The 15,844-nt window shown below is 39.3% G+C and overlaps 1 protein-coding gene across 1 annotated transcript in view; it reads right to left on the bottom strand.

Moving 5' to 3' along the window:
- Positions 1-6,335: 6,335 nt before the first annotated feature.
- The window catches only part of TSHR (thyroid stimulating hormone receptor), a 75,900-nt gene continuing 66,391 nt past the window's right edge, over positions 6,336-15,844 (bottom strand). Inside the window, exons 9-10 of the mRNA XM_075031082.1 lie at positions 9,321-9,509; positions 6,336-7,746 (exon numbers count right to left, since the gene is read on the bottom strand). Of these exons, the coding sequence (XP_074887183.1) occupies positions 6,336-7,746; positions 9,321-9,509 (1,600 nt within the window). The remainder of the gene's footprint in view (positions 7,747-9,320; positions 9,510-15,844) is intronic.

Below are 15,844 nucleotides of genomic sequence, written 5' to 3' on the forward strand. Positions count from 1 at the left end.
ACTCTGTGTATTGACCTCATAGAGCCTCCATTTGTTCACTTTCACATCGTGATTTCTAATTGCACAAAAATAAGTCAGGTCAGATGGAAGTGACTAAATGGATCAAAAGTATTTCAGCTTTATGCAGATGTATTATTGAATGAGTGTGAATTCTAGGTTGATGATGCTGTCAGAATCTCTTAGTGTGCATCTCTAAGACCTCTTAACCATCTTCTGTTCCAAGGCCTGATGATGGCCTTTCAAAACCTTGTGCCTTAGCCCACAAAGCCTACATCAAAGTGCATATGTCATGTTTTCAGAATCCCTACCAAGGAGGAGCAGAGTGCATAATGGAAAGACATGATAATCCAACTAATTTTGTGCCTGTGTCGGGATTTTAACTGTGACCCAGAAACCATTTGATTACTGAATGGTTTTAGAGTGAGGATGCCTGGCATCTGTTAGAAAAACAATACAGATTATGCTGCTATTACTCATCAGTCTGCCCAAACAGCTTGGAAGGGAGGGTTTGGTTCATTTTAACACATAAGCATAGGAGGTCTGCTCAAATCAACTTCACTTTATAAGGAGTTTTTTTGGTACAGGTTTTTCAAAGCCTATGCTCTAAGCATTATATTTAAATTATCCAGCAAGGAAGGAAATGGAAGTGCATTTCATTTATGTTAATAAACCAAAATGCTATGATAGTGATTTGAAATTTACTTTTTATTACTTGTGCTATTTTCAGATTCCAGGATACCACAGCAGGGTGTGCTTTACTTTGACTATAGCTGACCTGTTGCAGATGGTGTCATCTAGAACAGATGCCTACTCAGTCAAAACCCCCACATCTCTCTATAGATAGAGATAGAGGAGACTAGCAGAGGTCAGCTATAGCCAGTTTAAATTAAATTGCTCAAAGTTCCAAGTCCTCATGACAAAGGCTCCAGCTCAGCTTTACAGCTTTTTTCTACAGTGTCTGAGAATGAAGAAATATTTCATAGTGTATGTACTACCAGCAAATTATGCAAATAGAATCACAGAAGTTTATGCAGAGAAAATAATAGCTTTCTCTGCCACCCCGAAACAGGATTTTCTGTTCCCCAGTCTGAAATCTCAGAGCCAGCCGAAGCCCTGAAGAGTGGTAATATTGGTTCTTCCCATTTCTGTGCAGGGTTTTGAGAGGAGGCAGCTAGGCTCTGTCCTTTCACTTGAGCCATGAGGTCAAATCCATTGGGGTAGTGCTGTGAACAGGGGATAAGCTCTTCACTCAGCTGGGGGTTTTTTCATCTGCATGGGCTCTGTGGTCAGGCCTACTAAAGGAAGGTGCAGTTGAAGCTGTCTTTGCAGCCTGAGTAGGGGAACTGCTTGAACACAAGAGAAGTGGCTGCCATGGAACAGACCAAAAGTCTTTTATCTATGCCAGAACCCTGATTGTGGTAGCTGCTAACAATGTGTGGCGAGCGAAGCATAAAAGAATAGGCAAGCATGTATGATACACTCCCCAAGTACTCCCTCCCATCTGCCATGTATTTGCAATTCAAAAGCATCCTGGGACAGTTTTTGTGGTTTTAGTATTTTTCCACAGATTTCTGAGTATCTCCATAAGCCCATGTGAACTTTATTACCCACAGCAGCCTTTGACAAGAAGTTCAGTAACTCAGCTACTCCTGCCTGCTCATGATTTTATCGAGCTTTGTCATCGCCCTTCTAGTCCAAGGAGTCCTACTTAGTGATTCCTTAGGTGTAACTCCAAGCCTTTCATTCTCCTTGCTACCCTACTCTGAAACTTTTCTAGTTCTATTACATAGGTTTTCTGGTGTAGAGACAGAGCTATGTTATTCAAGGTGCAGATTTATGGAGTGATGTAATAATTACTGCGTTTATGTTCTGCTCCTTTCCCAATAATGTAATTTGATGGCTTTTTTGATGTCCAGGAAGCATAAGCTGGTATTTTCATGGACTTCTCTACTGTACCCCTAAGATCTTGTTCCTGAGTTGGGACTGTCAGCTCAGAACACATAATTTATCATGTCAATTTTTTTTTTTACCATGTTCATCACTTTATATATATATCTACACTGAATTCCTCTTGCCAGTCATTCAGTCTTAAGAAGTCTTCCTACAGTTCTTTGTAGCCGTCTGTTTTTCTTACTGCTCTGAATATCTTAATATTACAGCAAAGTGTGTTATCTTACTGCTCGCTCCTTTTTCCAGGTCCCTTATGCACATACTGAACAACATAGGCCTCCTACAAAGAACTGTTTTTTCCTTGTCACTTGTTGGCCTGTTGGATTTTCTTCTTGCCTGTGAGGTTAATTGTCCTAGCTGATGCCAGGTAGCATCTACAACTGAGAAAAACCTTTCCTTGCACCCTAAAGCTTCGTGTAAGAGGGAAGCACAGTTACAGGCAGTGGCAAGGTGCACAGATACTGAAGTCAGCTGAGCTTTTTGGGACAGGGAGGGTATGTCAAGAGTTAACCGATACTTGAGCACTTTGAGTTTTCAGCAGTAGGAGGAGCTGTCCCTCACCTGTTTTTTTCCAGGTAATGCAAGGATCCTTATAACAAAGATGATAACTTTTTTACCCCACTGATGAGAATTACCGAACATAGAATTTGGCAGCATAAATTTTGGAAAATATAGGACAAGGGACATTTGCTATGAGGGAAGACCTAGTGGGAGGGAGGGATGTTCTGTAATGTTGCATATGGGCAGATTAATTTAGTTATTCTGAGAATTCCTGCAGTAGAGTCTCTCCACAACACAAACTTATTACACAAGTGTTTTCTCATGAAGCATCCAATCCTTAGTCACTGTGGCTGTCACATACACATTAGGTTTAGAAAGGAGAATGGAAAAGATCAGATTCCAGATTTATTCTTTTGAAGAGGACCTCATGGCTGTTAGGTGATTCTTCTGATTATCTTGGATGTAATTAATGATGGTTTTGGAACCTCAGAGCTCAGCAGTACTACTACTATTCCTTTCCCTCCCTGCTGCACTGAGATGGCCATGTAGGACATCCCTTTCCCACCTAGTGGTGGGGAAAAACCCCAAACCTCTGTCAAACAGTATGTCATGTAGTCAGTCTTTTTGGCTGTAGGCCAGCCAAGGAGAACAAGGAAGTTGAGTGCAAGAGAAAGAGTATTAATTTCTTTTATAGAAAAAATATTTTAAAACCTTCAGAAGAAACTTGCTAAGCCTCTTGCAATTTCAAACAAAACACTTTATTCCAATGCTCTGCATTATTTCTGAAGTATTCTAGAGAAAATACGTACTGAATGCATTTTGCTGAGACAGATTTAAAATAGCAAGTGTTATGTAAGGGTATATGCAAAATGAAAAATGGCTGAAGGGATTGATCAGAGCAGAAATGGAAGAGAATATCTATAGGATACAAACATTTACAAGAAAAAGTCTGGCAAATAAATTATTTAAAGTCTATTGCCTGGATCTTTCTAATAGCTTTTAAAATATTTTTTTACAAAGTTAAAACAAAAGAAGGAATAGGCAAGACATAAACCAGAAATATCAAACTTTGTTCACAAAGGCAGTATCACAGAATTCTTTCAATAGACAATAAATACATGCAACGATGGGAGATAAAAAGTTCAATAACGTAAATATATCTGTCATCCATTAGTAACAGCAAACAGCTGTATTCATTCGAAAGCATACTGCAATCAGTCCAACATACCATACCTTTCCAATGTCCTACTAGTTTCCATGGAACAAATATTCTGGTTTGTTTTAAGATAAAAAGAGGTTTGAAATAAGCAATCCATGTTACTTTTAAAAGCATTTTTAAAATAAATGTTGATTAGTCTTTTCCTCTCTTTCTGAAAAAGAATGATTCAAGCTTGGATTTTCTTTTCCACCGGTACACTAGTATCTATGAACTCTGTAGCATAAATGTACAGTTTGTCAATTAGAACTTGATTGTCTTAGCTGCTGCTGAGATACTAAATAAAGGCACTCAGGAAACTTTTTCTCCCTTTAATGATTATTCCAGTATCAGAAAGGTGACAGAACCCAGGGGCAAGGGTTGCATCTCAACATAATGCATTTTGTATGGGACTTTCAGACATGGACAGAGCGTTCCAAATGCACTGTTTCAAGAGTAGGAAATTTTGCTGATCTGCACACTTAAGAAGCTACTTTTATGTTTCTGATTAACACTGGCTGAGTCCAGATCACAGAAGAGGAGGTCATAAATTATTATTTGCATGGTTTTCAGCAGTTCTGGTTTCAAAGTTTGCTGAAAAGCAACTAAAAATGGAAGCCTGCCCTCCCCCAAAATAAGCAGCTAAATTAATCTATAATGCAATAGTGTATATTTTTAATGGTGTTGACAATTTTTTTTTTTGAGATCATCTCAGAGTTGGTGAATCTAGGCCCTTGTTTCTGCTCACTGAAGCAGCCTTCATTTATAATCAAGAATAGGGAATCAAACTGAGTTTGAATTGGGAGTATGTACGTGGCATTTGCAATCATGCAATTTCCAGCTGTAGTAGCTAGCAGTTTGAAGGGCTCTACCATTACATTTTTCTGGATACTACTAACCCACACTATGAAAGATCGCACTGCTGTCTGCTCAGTTGAATTCAGTTCCTCAAAGACTGTAATTCCATTTAAAACAGTATAGATAGTACAAAATGAGCTTTAAAATACCTACCTGAAAGCAAAGATTCAGCCAATATTCTCCATTCTCATGGTAAGCCTTCCAAATAGATGAGTGAAATAATCAATGGTAATCTTGGTAGCAAGTCCTACAGAGCTCGTCTCTACAGTTGGCTGAGAACAGGTCTGATCCTGCTGTCAAAACCAGGCACTCAGGCCACACAAGTATTAACAAGTAAGCTGGGGCAGTGCATCTCCTACCTGGAGTCCTGATGCCTGCAGGAGATGTGGAGAGCCAGGCCCTGGTTCATTTGTGGTGTATGGATGAACTGAGCACAGCCAAGCTTGAATTTGGTCTGGCCCCATCTAGCAGCAGGTATGGCAGAAGAATGCTTTAGTGCTTCACTGGAGCAAAAGGCTGTGAGTTGTTCCTTGTATCTGAGCTTTGATTTCCTTAAGCACTGTGTGGAGAGTATGTGTCTAAGCTACAGACAGGTTATGGCAACCAGAAGCTAACTGTGTGGTTTATGTAGTTGTACTGCAGACATTGCAGAAGTCAGACAACAGATGTCACTACAAGATGGACAGATGTTCTTAAAACATGTTGGGGGAGCTAGTGGTTAGCCTTCAATTCAGTAACTGAAGGGCATGAAGTATCCTGAAGGCACAATCCACTCCCTTTGTCTAAGTGTAGATTTGAGGCAGCTCAACATAGCAAGTGCTAAAAGGAAAGTCATTCTAGCCCTGTAAGAGAGGGGTAAATAGGGGTAACAGTAGTGGTGAGAAAGCAGTAGTTACAGGGTGTTCAAAGTGATAAACGTGCTCAGATAAGACAGTACTGGAATCAGGTAAAGAATGAATAATTGGGAGAAAATGTAGTACAATGTTAAGTTTCAGCCATCAAAAAAATACAAACATTATTAACCTGACTGGGTAGACTGGTCTTCAAAACAAATTCAAACTAAACCATCTCCTAAGTAGATTTATTAAAAAGTGAGCGTGATAGTAAGGGAATTCTTGCAGCACACAGAGACAAATGCCCTAATGTTTCCTACCTGTTAGCTTATGAGCAGCCGCAAAATCAACGACATTTGCCTTTTACTGCTATAAAGGCAATATGAAGAGGCTTCTTTTCCCACCTCATGCAACTAAACCAAGAACTGCAAACAAAAGACTAGCTTTTGTTTTAGGTCAAGATGGCAGAAGCAGAAGGAATCTGTTCCATTTTAGGCCCTGGTGGAAGTTTTAGAAATTTGCTATTAGAAAACCAGTTGAACCTTTTGACACATAGGCAGTTGGCATTTGAGAACTTCAACCTCTAATATTTTTCTTTTTCATCTCATTTTAATTATAAAACTTTATGTCCTTTTTTTAGTCATACAAGTACCCCCAAGTTTTATGCTTGGTCTCCCGCTTCCTTAAATTTTTTAGATGAAGGTATATTTCATATTTGCTGAGTTTATAGATACACATTTTCCTATTTAGATAAAGCATTCACATCTGCTTCCAGCATTATCATCAGAACAGTATCTTATGACCTGCACTGATAAGAGTGTGAGACAAGACGTTTGAATGAGTGACTTGTCTAAAAGAAGACCACTCTGAAGGTACTTTGAGACATCTCAAAGGATAGGCTAAGGAAAAATTATATGGAGAATACGTTATCTTCTCACTCAATTCACTGTATGCACAACCACCTCATGACCAGATTGTGGCTGTGATACTTTGAGATGTTATAGCTCAGTTTGCTTGCATTCTTCCATGAGAATTTGGTTCTGCATTGTCACAGCAGGAAGGTAATTGTTGACTGGGTCTTGAGTGCTTGTAAGAATCTGACCTAGCCCTCGGCTGATTCTCTGCCCATAAGAGCTGCTACTGTTTTTGGCTGAGATGGTCTGACCTCTGTAGACTTGAGCCTGATGCTCACATATACCAAACCTGCTTAGCAGGATAAACACATCTCTTCGGAAAGCTTTGGTGAAAATAGCATAAAGAAAGGGGTTGGCACAAGAATTGAGTGGGTAGAAGAGTACCAGCAGAATCTTGGAATTGGTGACAGTTATCAGTGGTTTGTTCATAATGGCAGATAAAGCATGGAAGGAGATGGGAGCCATGCACACAAAGTCAGTGAAAATCAACACAGCCATCCGCTTGGCAATTTTGGTGTCTTTGTCCCCTGACTTGTACTGAGGATTTCGCACAGTTACATAGATTTTTATGTAGCAGGCACAAATGATGACAAAAGCAATAATGTTACATATTAAAACGAAGACAACGTAGGCTTCAGACACCGGTGTTTCAGTGTCCATAGGCAAGCAGATGCTGACTTTGCTATAGCTGCTGACGCCAACGAGTGGCAAAAGGGCAAGAAGAAAGCATGAGAACCACCCTCCCAGCATGATAATCAAAGCATGCCGGAGGCGAATCTTTCGATCTGGACGCATGGCAAAAGTGATGGCATACCAGCGCTCCAGGGTGATCACAGTCAGTGTGTACACAGAAAGTTCACTAGCAAAGACTGTGAAAAAGCCAGCTGTGTTGCAACCAGGCCCAGTCTGCCACTCTATAGCATGGTTGTAGTACTCTGACCTGGTGTAGAGATCCACTGAAGCGATCAGGAGGAGGTATAGCCCCATGCAAAAATCAGCAAAGGCCAAGTTACACATCAGAAAGCGTGGTACAGTCAGTTTATAATGGCTGGTGAGAAGTATGAAAAGGACGAAAATGTTACCTAGGATCGCCAGCAGGTTCACAAACCACACCACAATCCTCAGAAATTGATATCCCATTATATCCTCACAGGGATTAAACTCATCAGGTTCTGGAGTGCATATTACGTCTTCATTGCCTCCACAGACGGGATAGTCATAATGACTGTCAAAGGTCTGGACATCTTCCATTTGAGGGTTCTTGAGCTCGTGGCCAAACCCAAGATTCCCTTCTCCATGCTCTTCCAAAAAAATGTAATAATGGGAATTTTCGTAAAGATTTGTGAACTTGGTGTTTTTGTCATACGCAGTATCAGTGTGGTCTGTGTATTCTTCTGCATAATCTTTGTAAAAAGGACCTCCGAGAGCTTTGACTGATCTTCTTTTACGAAAGCTGTGACTGCTGCTCTGGTTACATGTCAGGTACTCCAGGATTCTGAAAGAATAGAGGAGGAAATTACTGCTGGCATTTACCGTCTGACTGGAGTGCAGTTAGTAAACAAAGGGAACACTTCAAAAGCAATTCACGGTGAATGAAAACATAGCTATAAAAATGTGATCGGATATATTTCTGTTAACAGAACATATAGTGAACAATAAGCTTGAGTGTTTCTGGGCTTTTTTTTAAACTATGTTTTTCCTTTCTCTGTTGCTATCACCTATCCCCAGTAGTAATTTGGTTTTTTCAGCATCCATAATCCCTCTTCCTACTTGGGTTCTGCATTCTTAGTAGATGACAAGACTTTAACCTACTATTTATAACTTCGTAGATAATACACACAGTATTACTTTCCTTTTAATTTTTGCTTACAAATCAATTTCTTCCAGAACTTCCATGATTTAAATGTCTGATCTATTTTCTGTAGGTGCTCTACAGCTAACTAGCGGTGTAGTGGTTGGGAATCCTGTACCTCATGGCGTGATGCACCTGTATTTGTAGTTGAAAATTGTTCATACTTTTTTGCTAGGAAAAAACTGCAATTTGGCATCAAATTTTTTGAGAACGGTGATCCACTGTCACATAACCATTAGCATTTCTCATTTCCAGTAGTCTAGAATACGAGAGGGCTTACAACTTGAGATTGCATAGAATTCAGTCTGAGACATTTTCATCTCTACTAACAGACATGCAAATACTTGCTTCTTTCCATCATTAGATTGTGCTGGGTTCTTTCTGCACGTTCTTCCTGTCCAGGTTTTGAATCTCTCCACTCTGTTTTATTTCTGTCCTCACTTTCCCAGTTTGTTCTAATTGTGAATGTTATTGCTTTGCAAGTTTATTATTGAATAATTCATATACTTATCATAGCATATTTTTAATATACTATGTATTCCAACCACAAATACTGCAGTACTGAAGACTGGGGCTGTCTTCCTAAATCAGGGGCTGGCCTGGATAAGAATTCTCTAAACCTTATTGAACTTTGGAGAAATTTACAATGGATTTGCATTCTGCAGTAAAATTCTGCTGCTAATCACAGTAAGTCATCCTCCCCCCCTCCCCCCCCAGCAGGTGAGTCACTGTGTTGCATTAGGACATCTATAAATGTATTTTTTTTCTTTCCAAAAGCTATCTGCACCTCTTCTGATGGGAGGCTGGAAATCCTGCTGAAATGGAATTTGAAATAATCTGTCTACAAGGTTATTACAGAATCATTTATTCTGAGCTTTTCAGTTAGAGAACATATGAGACATGAGGCTATAACCCCTCCAAAACTTCTTTTTCCAGGCCTTGCGAAAGCACATTCTGTGTTACAGCACATTCCCCCTTTTTTTCCCCTTTAATTCTGGGCTCAACAAAAGGAGGAGCTGTTGCAAAAGGTCCTACAAATGGTTATATTAAAAATTCTTTCTTCTCTCAGTTTGAAATTGTAATTTTTATTTCAAAGAATGTCCTCTATACCTAGAAAAATGGTCACAAAAGTGCCAATAGATGTAATTTTATATTAATACTAAAACATTGTCTTCACTTACATACTTAAAAATTGAATGTAAGTTAGTGAAACTCACCCGTTGGTTTTTTTCCAGCTCTTGAAAGCACAGCAGTGACTTGGATATGATAGGTCAGCTCGCATTAGCTGAAGAAATACCTTTACAGCTGGTAATTTCTTTAAAGTCCACGTATTTTTGGCCATTAGTTCTTTAAGGCTTTCCAGTCCTTTGGCTGGAAGGTTAGCAACAGCTGTTCTGGAGACATCCCTAGGTAAAGGAAGAAAAAACCAAATGTCAGAATATCCAGTGACTGGATCAGAATTTTTTCAGATTCTCACAGTAATTGAGGGGTTTCATAGAATTCTATAGCAAAAATCAAATCCAGAGCAGGTAGGGATTTCATACCACTTTGCTAGGTTCTGATACCATTCAAATTCAAGTAGGATATGAATTCCTCCTGTGATTTTCTCTGTGTTTTAAAGCTCTTGTCTTTAATGTCTCATAGTGCAGAATACAAGTGACAAAGAAATACCAGGACTTTTAAAATTACACCTTTCCAGCCAACCAGATACAAATGCATACACAAAAGCAATGTTTTAAAAATTCCTTAAAGAAATCACATCTTCCATTGGAAGAGCTATTTACCTTTAGACCCCTTTAGACTCATTTTAACCTATTGGGATACTTCAATAGAAAGTAATTACTAAAACAATGTTCTTCATAAACTGAAATTAAAATCTTCTATCTCAGTCAATCCTGAAACTCTCAGAAAATTTAGTATTATGTTTGCTGCTTTCTATTTTTCTGATACTGAGTCTAAATCAGCAGATACATTGCATAGTTGATGGGGGAGGTGAATTTCCTTTAGAACTGCCAGGTGAATGTCATCTGGTCCTGTTAGTGTTTTCCACCCATTTTTTACTTTTTCCCAAAACCTCTTCTACTGATGCTTGAAGTCAAGATGTTTTCTCAGAGTTGTACACTGTAAAGAAGTAAACCTATAAAAAAGGTTCTAGTGTAGGAACATTGTGTGAGCACTTTCATCATGAACACCCTAATAATAAATAAGTCAGCTTTTTTCTATGTATTGTTTCCCAGGGTGCTGTTCTTATCCTTCTAGAAGTCTCACCCACTGGCTGGTTTCTTGTACCTAAAAGAAAATTATTACTGATCTTATGCTTTAAACAAATTTCTTCTAAACACTTGGTTTTGCTCTGCCTTTTTTTTTTTTCTTTTTATTTGCTTGTATTTTATTTTAAATTGAGTTAGAAATTGCTTCCCCTTTCTGCAGGAGGGCTTTTTTACTTCTAATAGCTTCTTTGCTATCATACATATTTGAATATGGCACAACTAGTTGATTTCAACCACATAAACTTTTTTGTTCTTCTGGAGTCCCTTTTGATAGGTAGTGTGTGTTTCTACAAAGCCCCTGAATTGGCTCTTAGAAGAGTCTGAATGCTGCCTGCTATCATTTTATCTTTTAAAGAATCACAGACTAGTTGAGCTTCCAGATCATCCAGTTTGACCTCCATGCTCAAATGAGGGTCGCCTGGAGCAGGTTGCTCAGAGCTGTGTCCTGTTGACTTCTCAGTATCTCCAGGATTGGAGACTCCACAGCCTATCTAGGCAACGTGTTCCAGCATTTGACCACCCTCACAGTAGTTTTTTTCTTATGTTGAAATGGACTTTCCTGTATTTTGGTTTCTGCCTGTTGCCTCCCTCGCTGGACACCACTGAGGAGATCCTGGCTCTGTCTTCCCAGTTCCCCACTCCCTCTGCCCCTTTCAAGTATTTATAGACATGGGTAAGATTCCCTTGACTCTTTTCCAGACTAAACATTTCCAACTCTCTCAGCCTATCCTGCTATGACAGATGCTCCAGTCCCTTAATCAACTTAGTGGCCTGCTCCTTTTTGTTTTTCACTAATTTCCTCATTTTATAGAGCTCTCCTTCTGAAGCAAAACATCTTGGTAAACTAGATCTTTGACTCGATCTTACCAAGACAAGGCTGGCCTTTCAGCAACCCCCATGGGTCTCCATCAAGTCTCATGGTGGTGGCAGCTACCTGCAGGAAGGGAACGTGGTTAAATGCTGTGTGATGGGAGGTGCTAAGACTTTTTGGAAGGGAAATGATACCTCACAAACTCTTGGGAGTTCTTTGAAGATGTTCTAGCACAAGCATATGGAGAAAGATGATCCTATTTGTACAATGAATTGGGATTTCTGAAAATCCTTGACAAAATCAGGTATCAAGGGCTGTTGAGGTAACTGATCTGTTATGTGACAAGGGGAATGGCTCTCCTGGATTAACTGAAAAAAATAAGAGAGTTAGGGGAAAGCCTGGAAGCATATGATAAGTTTTCATGCTAGAGGAAGAATGGAGAATTAACTGGTATCTGAATATACACATCATTTCAGCAGAGGACCACAGAGGCGAGGCCAGCGCTGGTACTACTGAAATATTCATAAACAGTCTGAAAGAGAATGATAGTAACTGCAACAAAACTTGTTTCTGACACAAAATAATACAAGGTAGTGAAAGCTAAAGCTCATTGTCTAAAGAAGCAGAAGGATCCTGCAATACTAAGTGACTGAGCATTAAAATCATTGACATGATTCAATACTGATGAATGTAAAATGCGTTTAGGAAAAAGCAATCTTAATTGTACATGCATGACAATGGGGTTTAATTTGCCTAGCACTCGGGAAAGATCTTGGAGTCCTCTCTGCAAACATCAGGTCAGTGCTATTTAGTAATGTTGAAGGGAAATAGAACGCTAAGAATTTTCAGGAAAGAAATAGAAAATAGAACAGAAAAACTGCACTTTGTAAATCTAATATGACTGCATCTATAAATACTATATGCAGTTTACAATAAGCACAGAAAGCTACAGCAAGAATGATTAAAAGTATCAAATTGTTTATATATGAAGTAATAACCTTTTCTCTTGGGAAAAACTAGGACTGGAAGCAGTAGGAGACTATAGATGCCATGTGTATTGTAAAGAAGGTGATTGGGAGTGATTATTCACTCTTGTGAGACGAGTTTTGGGGCATCTAAGAATGCGAGACGAGAGACTTAAAAATGAGAAAAGGTATAATCTTTTCACAAAATTGCATCATTAAATTGTGAAAGTTAGTGCCATGGCTCATTGTGCAGGCCAAATAACAAGGTAACAAGAAGGACAATATCCCTTTTTGTTTTGGTTTTATTCACAGTTGTGTCATGATCCCACCAGAAATGACTGGGTCAGCCTGGGGACAAGGGCTTGTGCCTTGGAAACAGCCGCAGAGAGGAGCCTCTGGGGCCCTGGGTGCACAGGAGAGGGAGCTGCAGCTTCTGGAGAGCTGCGAGCAGAAGGCAGCAGCCAGCCCAGGGCTCAGGTGGTGGAAACGGTTTCCCAGGGAGCAGAGGGGAACATGCAAGACTGTGGCTACTCAAAGAGTGTTCTCAAGTGATGTGAAAAAGTCTGAGAGAAAGATCTGTTCAGTAAGAAGAAAGGGCTTGGAAGAATTAGTTACAAGACTACATCATTCCTGTTCTATCTTACCAAACCCTTTGAAGTGTTTTATGTATGTGTATATGAGTGTGTATTTAAGCAGTTGGGTATTGCAGGTTTTATTTTCAAAAACTCTGCTTGTTTTAAACTGGGGGGCTTGGGGAGAGGGTACAGGCACAGCTGCCTTGAAGTTCCAGTTGATTTAGAATTAATCGTGTTGCAGGTCTAACGTGGTGGGCCATATTAAGCACAATGGTTCAGAAGTGTGGAAGTTTCCAAAATCCCCAGTTTGGGAAGTCCCTAAACGGCTGGTATGGTGTCTGGCACCAAGAGGTCTTGTGACCTCTCTGTACCACTGCTATTGTGAATGGAAAAGCCTTCTGGGAGTGTGGTGATAATTTGTGTCCCAGCGGAAGATAACTTCTTAGCTACCCTACCTAGGCCCACACTTTGTTAGAGACAAAGTGTGTGTCAACTGGCCAGAGGGATTGACAGGGGTTTTTTTTACTTTACAAATCCAGTCTTGATGATTCTCTATTCAGATTCACAATCTACTTCAAGCAGCACAGCAGCTGTCTTCAAACTAGAAAGCACAGGTTTGAAAAGGTCTTAAATTACAATTACTGATCTTCAGAGCAATGTGAATCCAAGTAGTTGGAGTTTGCAGACTGTAGCATCTGTGTCTATGTTCATACAGAAGACACATTTTCCTAAATGATTTCTTTGTTCTGTGTCATTGTATGATCAGTCTTGATTTGGGGCTGCTCAGAAAAATGGAAACTGACTGCAGTTATGTCAGCTTCATTAATAGCTAATAACATTGATAACTAAGATGTTTAAACGTAGCAATGTTTATATTGTACAGAAGAGTGTCTTGCTACTACTACTAAACTATAGCTGGTACTCTTAAAGAAACACAAGAGAATGGGCAAGAGGTCTGATAGACTTGTCAAGAGGATCTATCTCAAATTGAAGAGACTATAAAAGAGGTTAGGCAGGAAACTGATAAAATGAATGATAATGAGTCCTAAGGACTAGATGGTTTTCACGAAAAAGTTCTGAAGCAGCTCGAGGAGGTGGAATTGGTAAAAGAGGTGTGTAACCTCCAACTTAGCCCCCTGCAGGAAGGCAGCAAATGAGCCACCAACTAATACGATGTACCTGGGGGAAGTCAGCATTTAAAGGGCTTTTGTAAAAATAAGTCCTGCCTTACAAACCTCTCTGAGTGTTGTGATTAAGATCTGCTCAGAATCTCCTGGGAGTTCCACAAGGCCTTTGACAAACCCTTACAAAGGCTGATACGGAAACCAGGCAGCCACACTCCTTGTGGGAGATGTCAAATGTTCAGGATTATGGTAAATGCTAGCAAAATTCACTTCTAGCCTACATCCAAACCAGACTTTAGCATTTAAGTAGCTGTGGTCTGGACTTGCTCAGGTACTGGAAGTGGTCTGTCTGCAGTAGGGCAGAGCTCTCCAGCATGGAGCATAACAGCAACCAAAGTGCACTCAACCAATTTTAACACTGTGGCTTGTTAGCCATTTTGTTTTTTCCTCACATGCTTTCTTATAAATCTCCTGTGACATTTCTAGGCTGTTGCTTACCTTACATGAAATTTACATGTTAGATTGAATGTTGCAGAGACATTGGCGAGCTTCAGATGAATGTGAGAATAAAACATAGCTTATGATTTAAGAGATGTTGTTTTCTGAACCAACTGTATATATGATACAAGTGTTAAAACAGATACTTAGCTGCTCAGATTTGATTTTTTTTTTTCATGGGTTATTTTTTGGTCTAATTCTTCATTGTTTTTATGAAGTCAGAAGTTCAGAACTAGATATAAGGGATAACAGCTTTTGTCAATAATCATTTTCGCAGCTGGAAATATGCAATTGTAGTATGAAATCAAGTAATAATGAGAATTTAAAAGACAGATAATTGAGAAAATGAGAGTGAATGCATCAGTACCATTGGGAATTTTTACCTAATCATATACAGATTTCTGAGTACTGCAATACTACAATAGTTAAAAAAGCATAAAATATATAATAGATGGGCTTAGACTACAGATATTATTTCTACCTACTGAAAGATTCTTTAAATCTACAAATTTGCATTGTTTGATTAGCAGAATGCAGAGTGCTCCTGTTGCCTGAAGACTTGCTTGTGCCCAGTGACAGGAACAGAACAGAACCTCGTAAGGTAGGACCCATTACTAGATTGGGAAATGATGCTTTAAAGAGCACTTCTGCTTTCTAAAGATAATTAATTACTCACATGTATCTTGTGCAACAGTTAGTAATGTTTTGAATTTGGACTGTATGTTTTTGCAAAAGCTAATTGAATAATGAGCCTGATTGTATTTTTGTTGTACTCTGTTGAACTTGTGCTTTAGGCAGCAGCTCTTGTTGGTGCCTTTAGTACACCAGGTCCACGGAGTTGCTGAATCCTAGTCAAGATTTCATTTTTAGGTGAAGAGCAATGTACTGTCATTATACTGTTGAAACAGTTTTCTGAAGAAAGCAATCTATGTATACATCCACATACATCTGAATATACAGCAGTGACAAAGGAATCGTAATTATGGGCATCTGTTCTCCTCTATTCAGTGATTACACTCCCCACTTCCTCTGCTATTGTAAACTGCAAATTTAAAAAAAAAATACTACCTAACTTTTTAATACCTACTTAAATATACCATCTAACTAGGTGGTCTGAGAGCATGGCCAAACTCACACAGCATACATATAGCCAAGGCACAATTCTTTGTAGTTAAATCTTTCTCATTGGCTTTCTTTAAAGGCAAAATGGAAGAAAAATGTTAGGGTGGATCCAAGGTCAGTATTTCAGCCTTTAAGTTGCTGTTGCTGCTGAAATCCTGATCAGAAAAAAAAGAGTAAATGGTAGATCTGTAGGGCAGATGTTCCATCAACTGTAAATTCTTATTTCACTTCAAGAGGGCATAAAGGGAACTCCAGAGACGATGAGTTCTGCCAGCTTGGTAGTGAGGCAAGACAGAGTCTCTTTTTTGAGCTCCATAAATGTTCCTTTCCCCGCCCCCCCCCCCCCCCATACTGCTTCCACTGTAAGCAATGCCAT

This window comes from Buteo buteo, chromosome 6, assembly GCF_964188355.1.
Source record: "Buteo buteo chromosome 6, bButBut1.hap1.1, whole genome shotgun sequence".
Taxonomy (NCBI): Eukaryota; Metazoa; Chordata; class Aves; order Accipitriformes; family Accipitridae; genus Buteo; species Buteo buteo.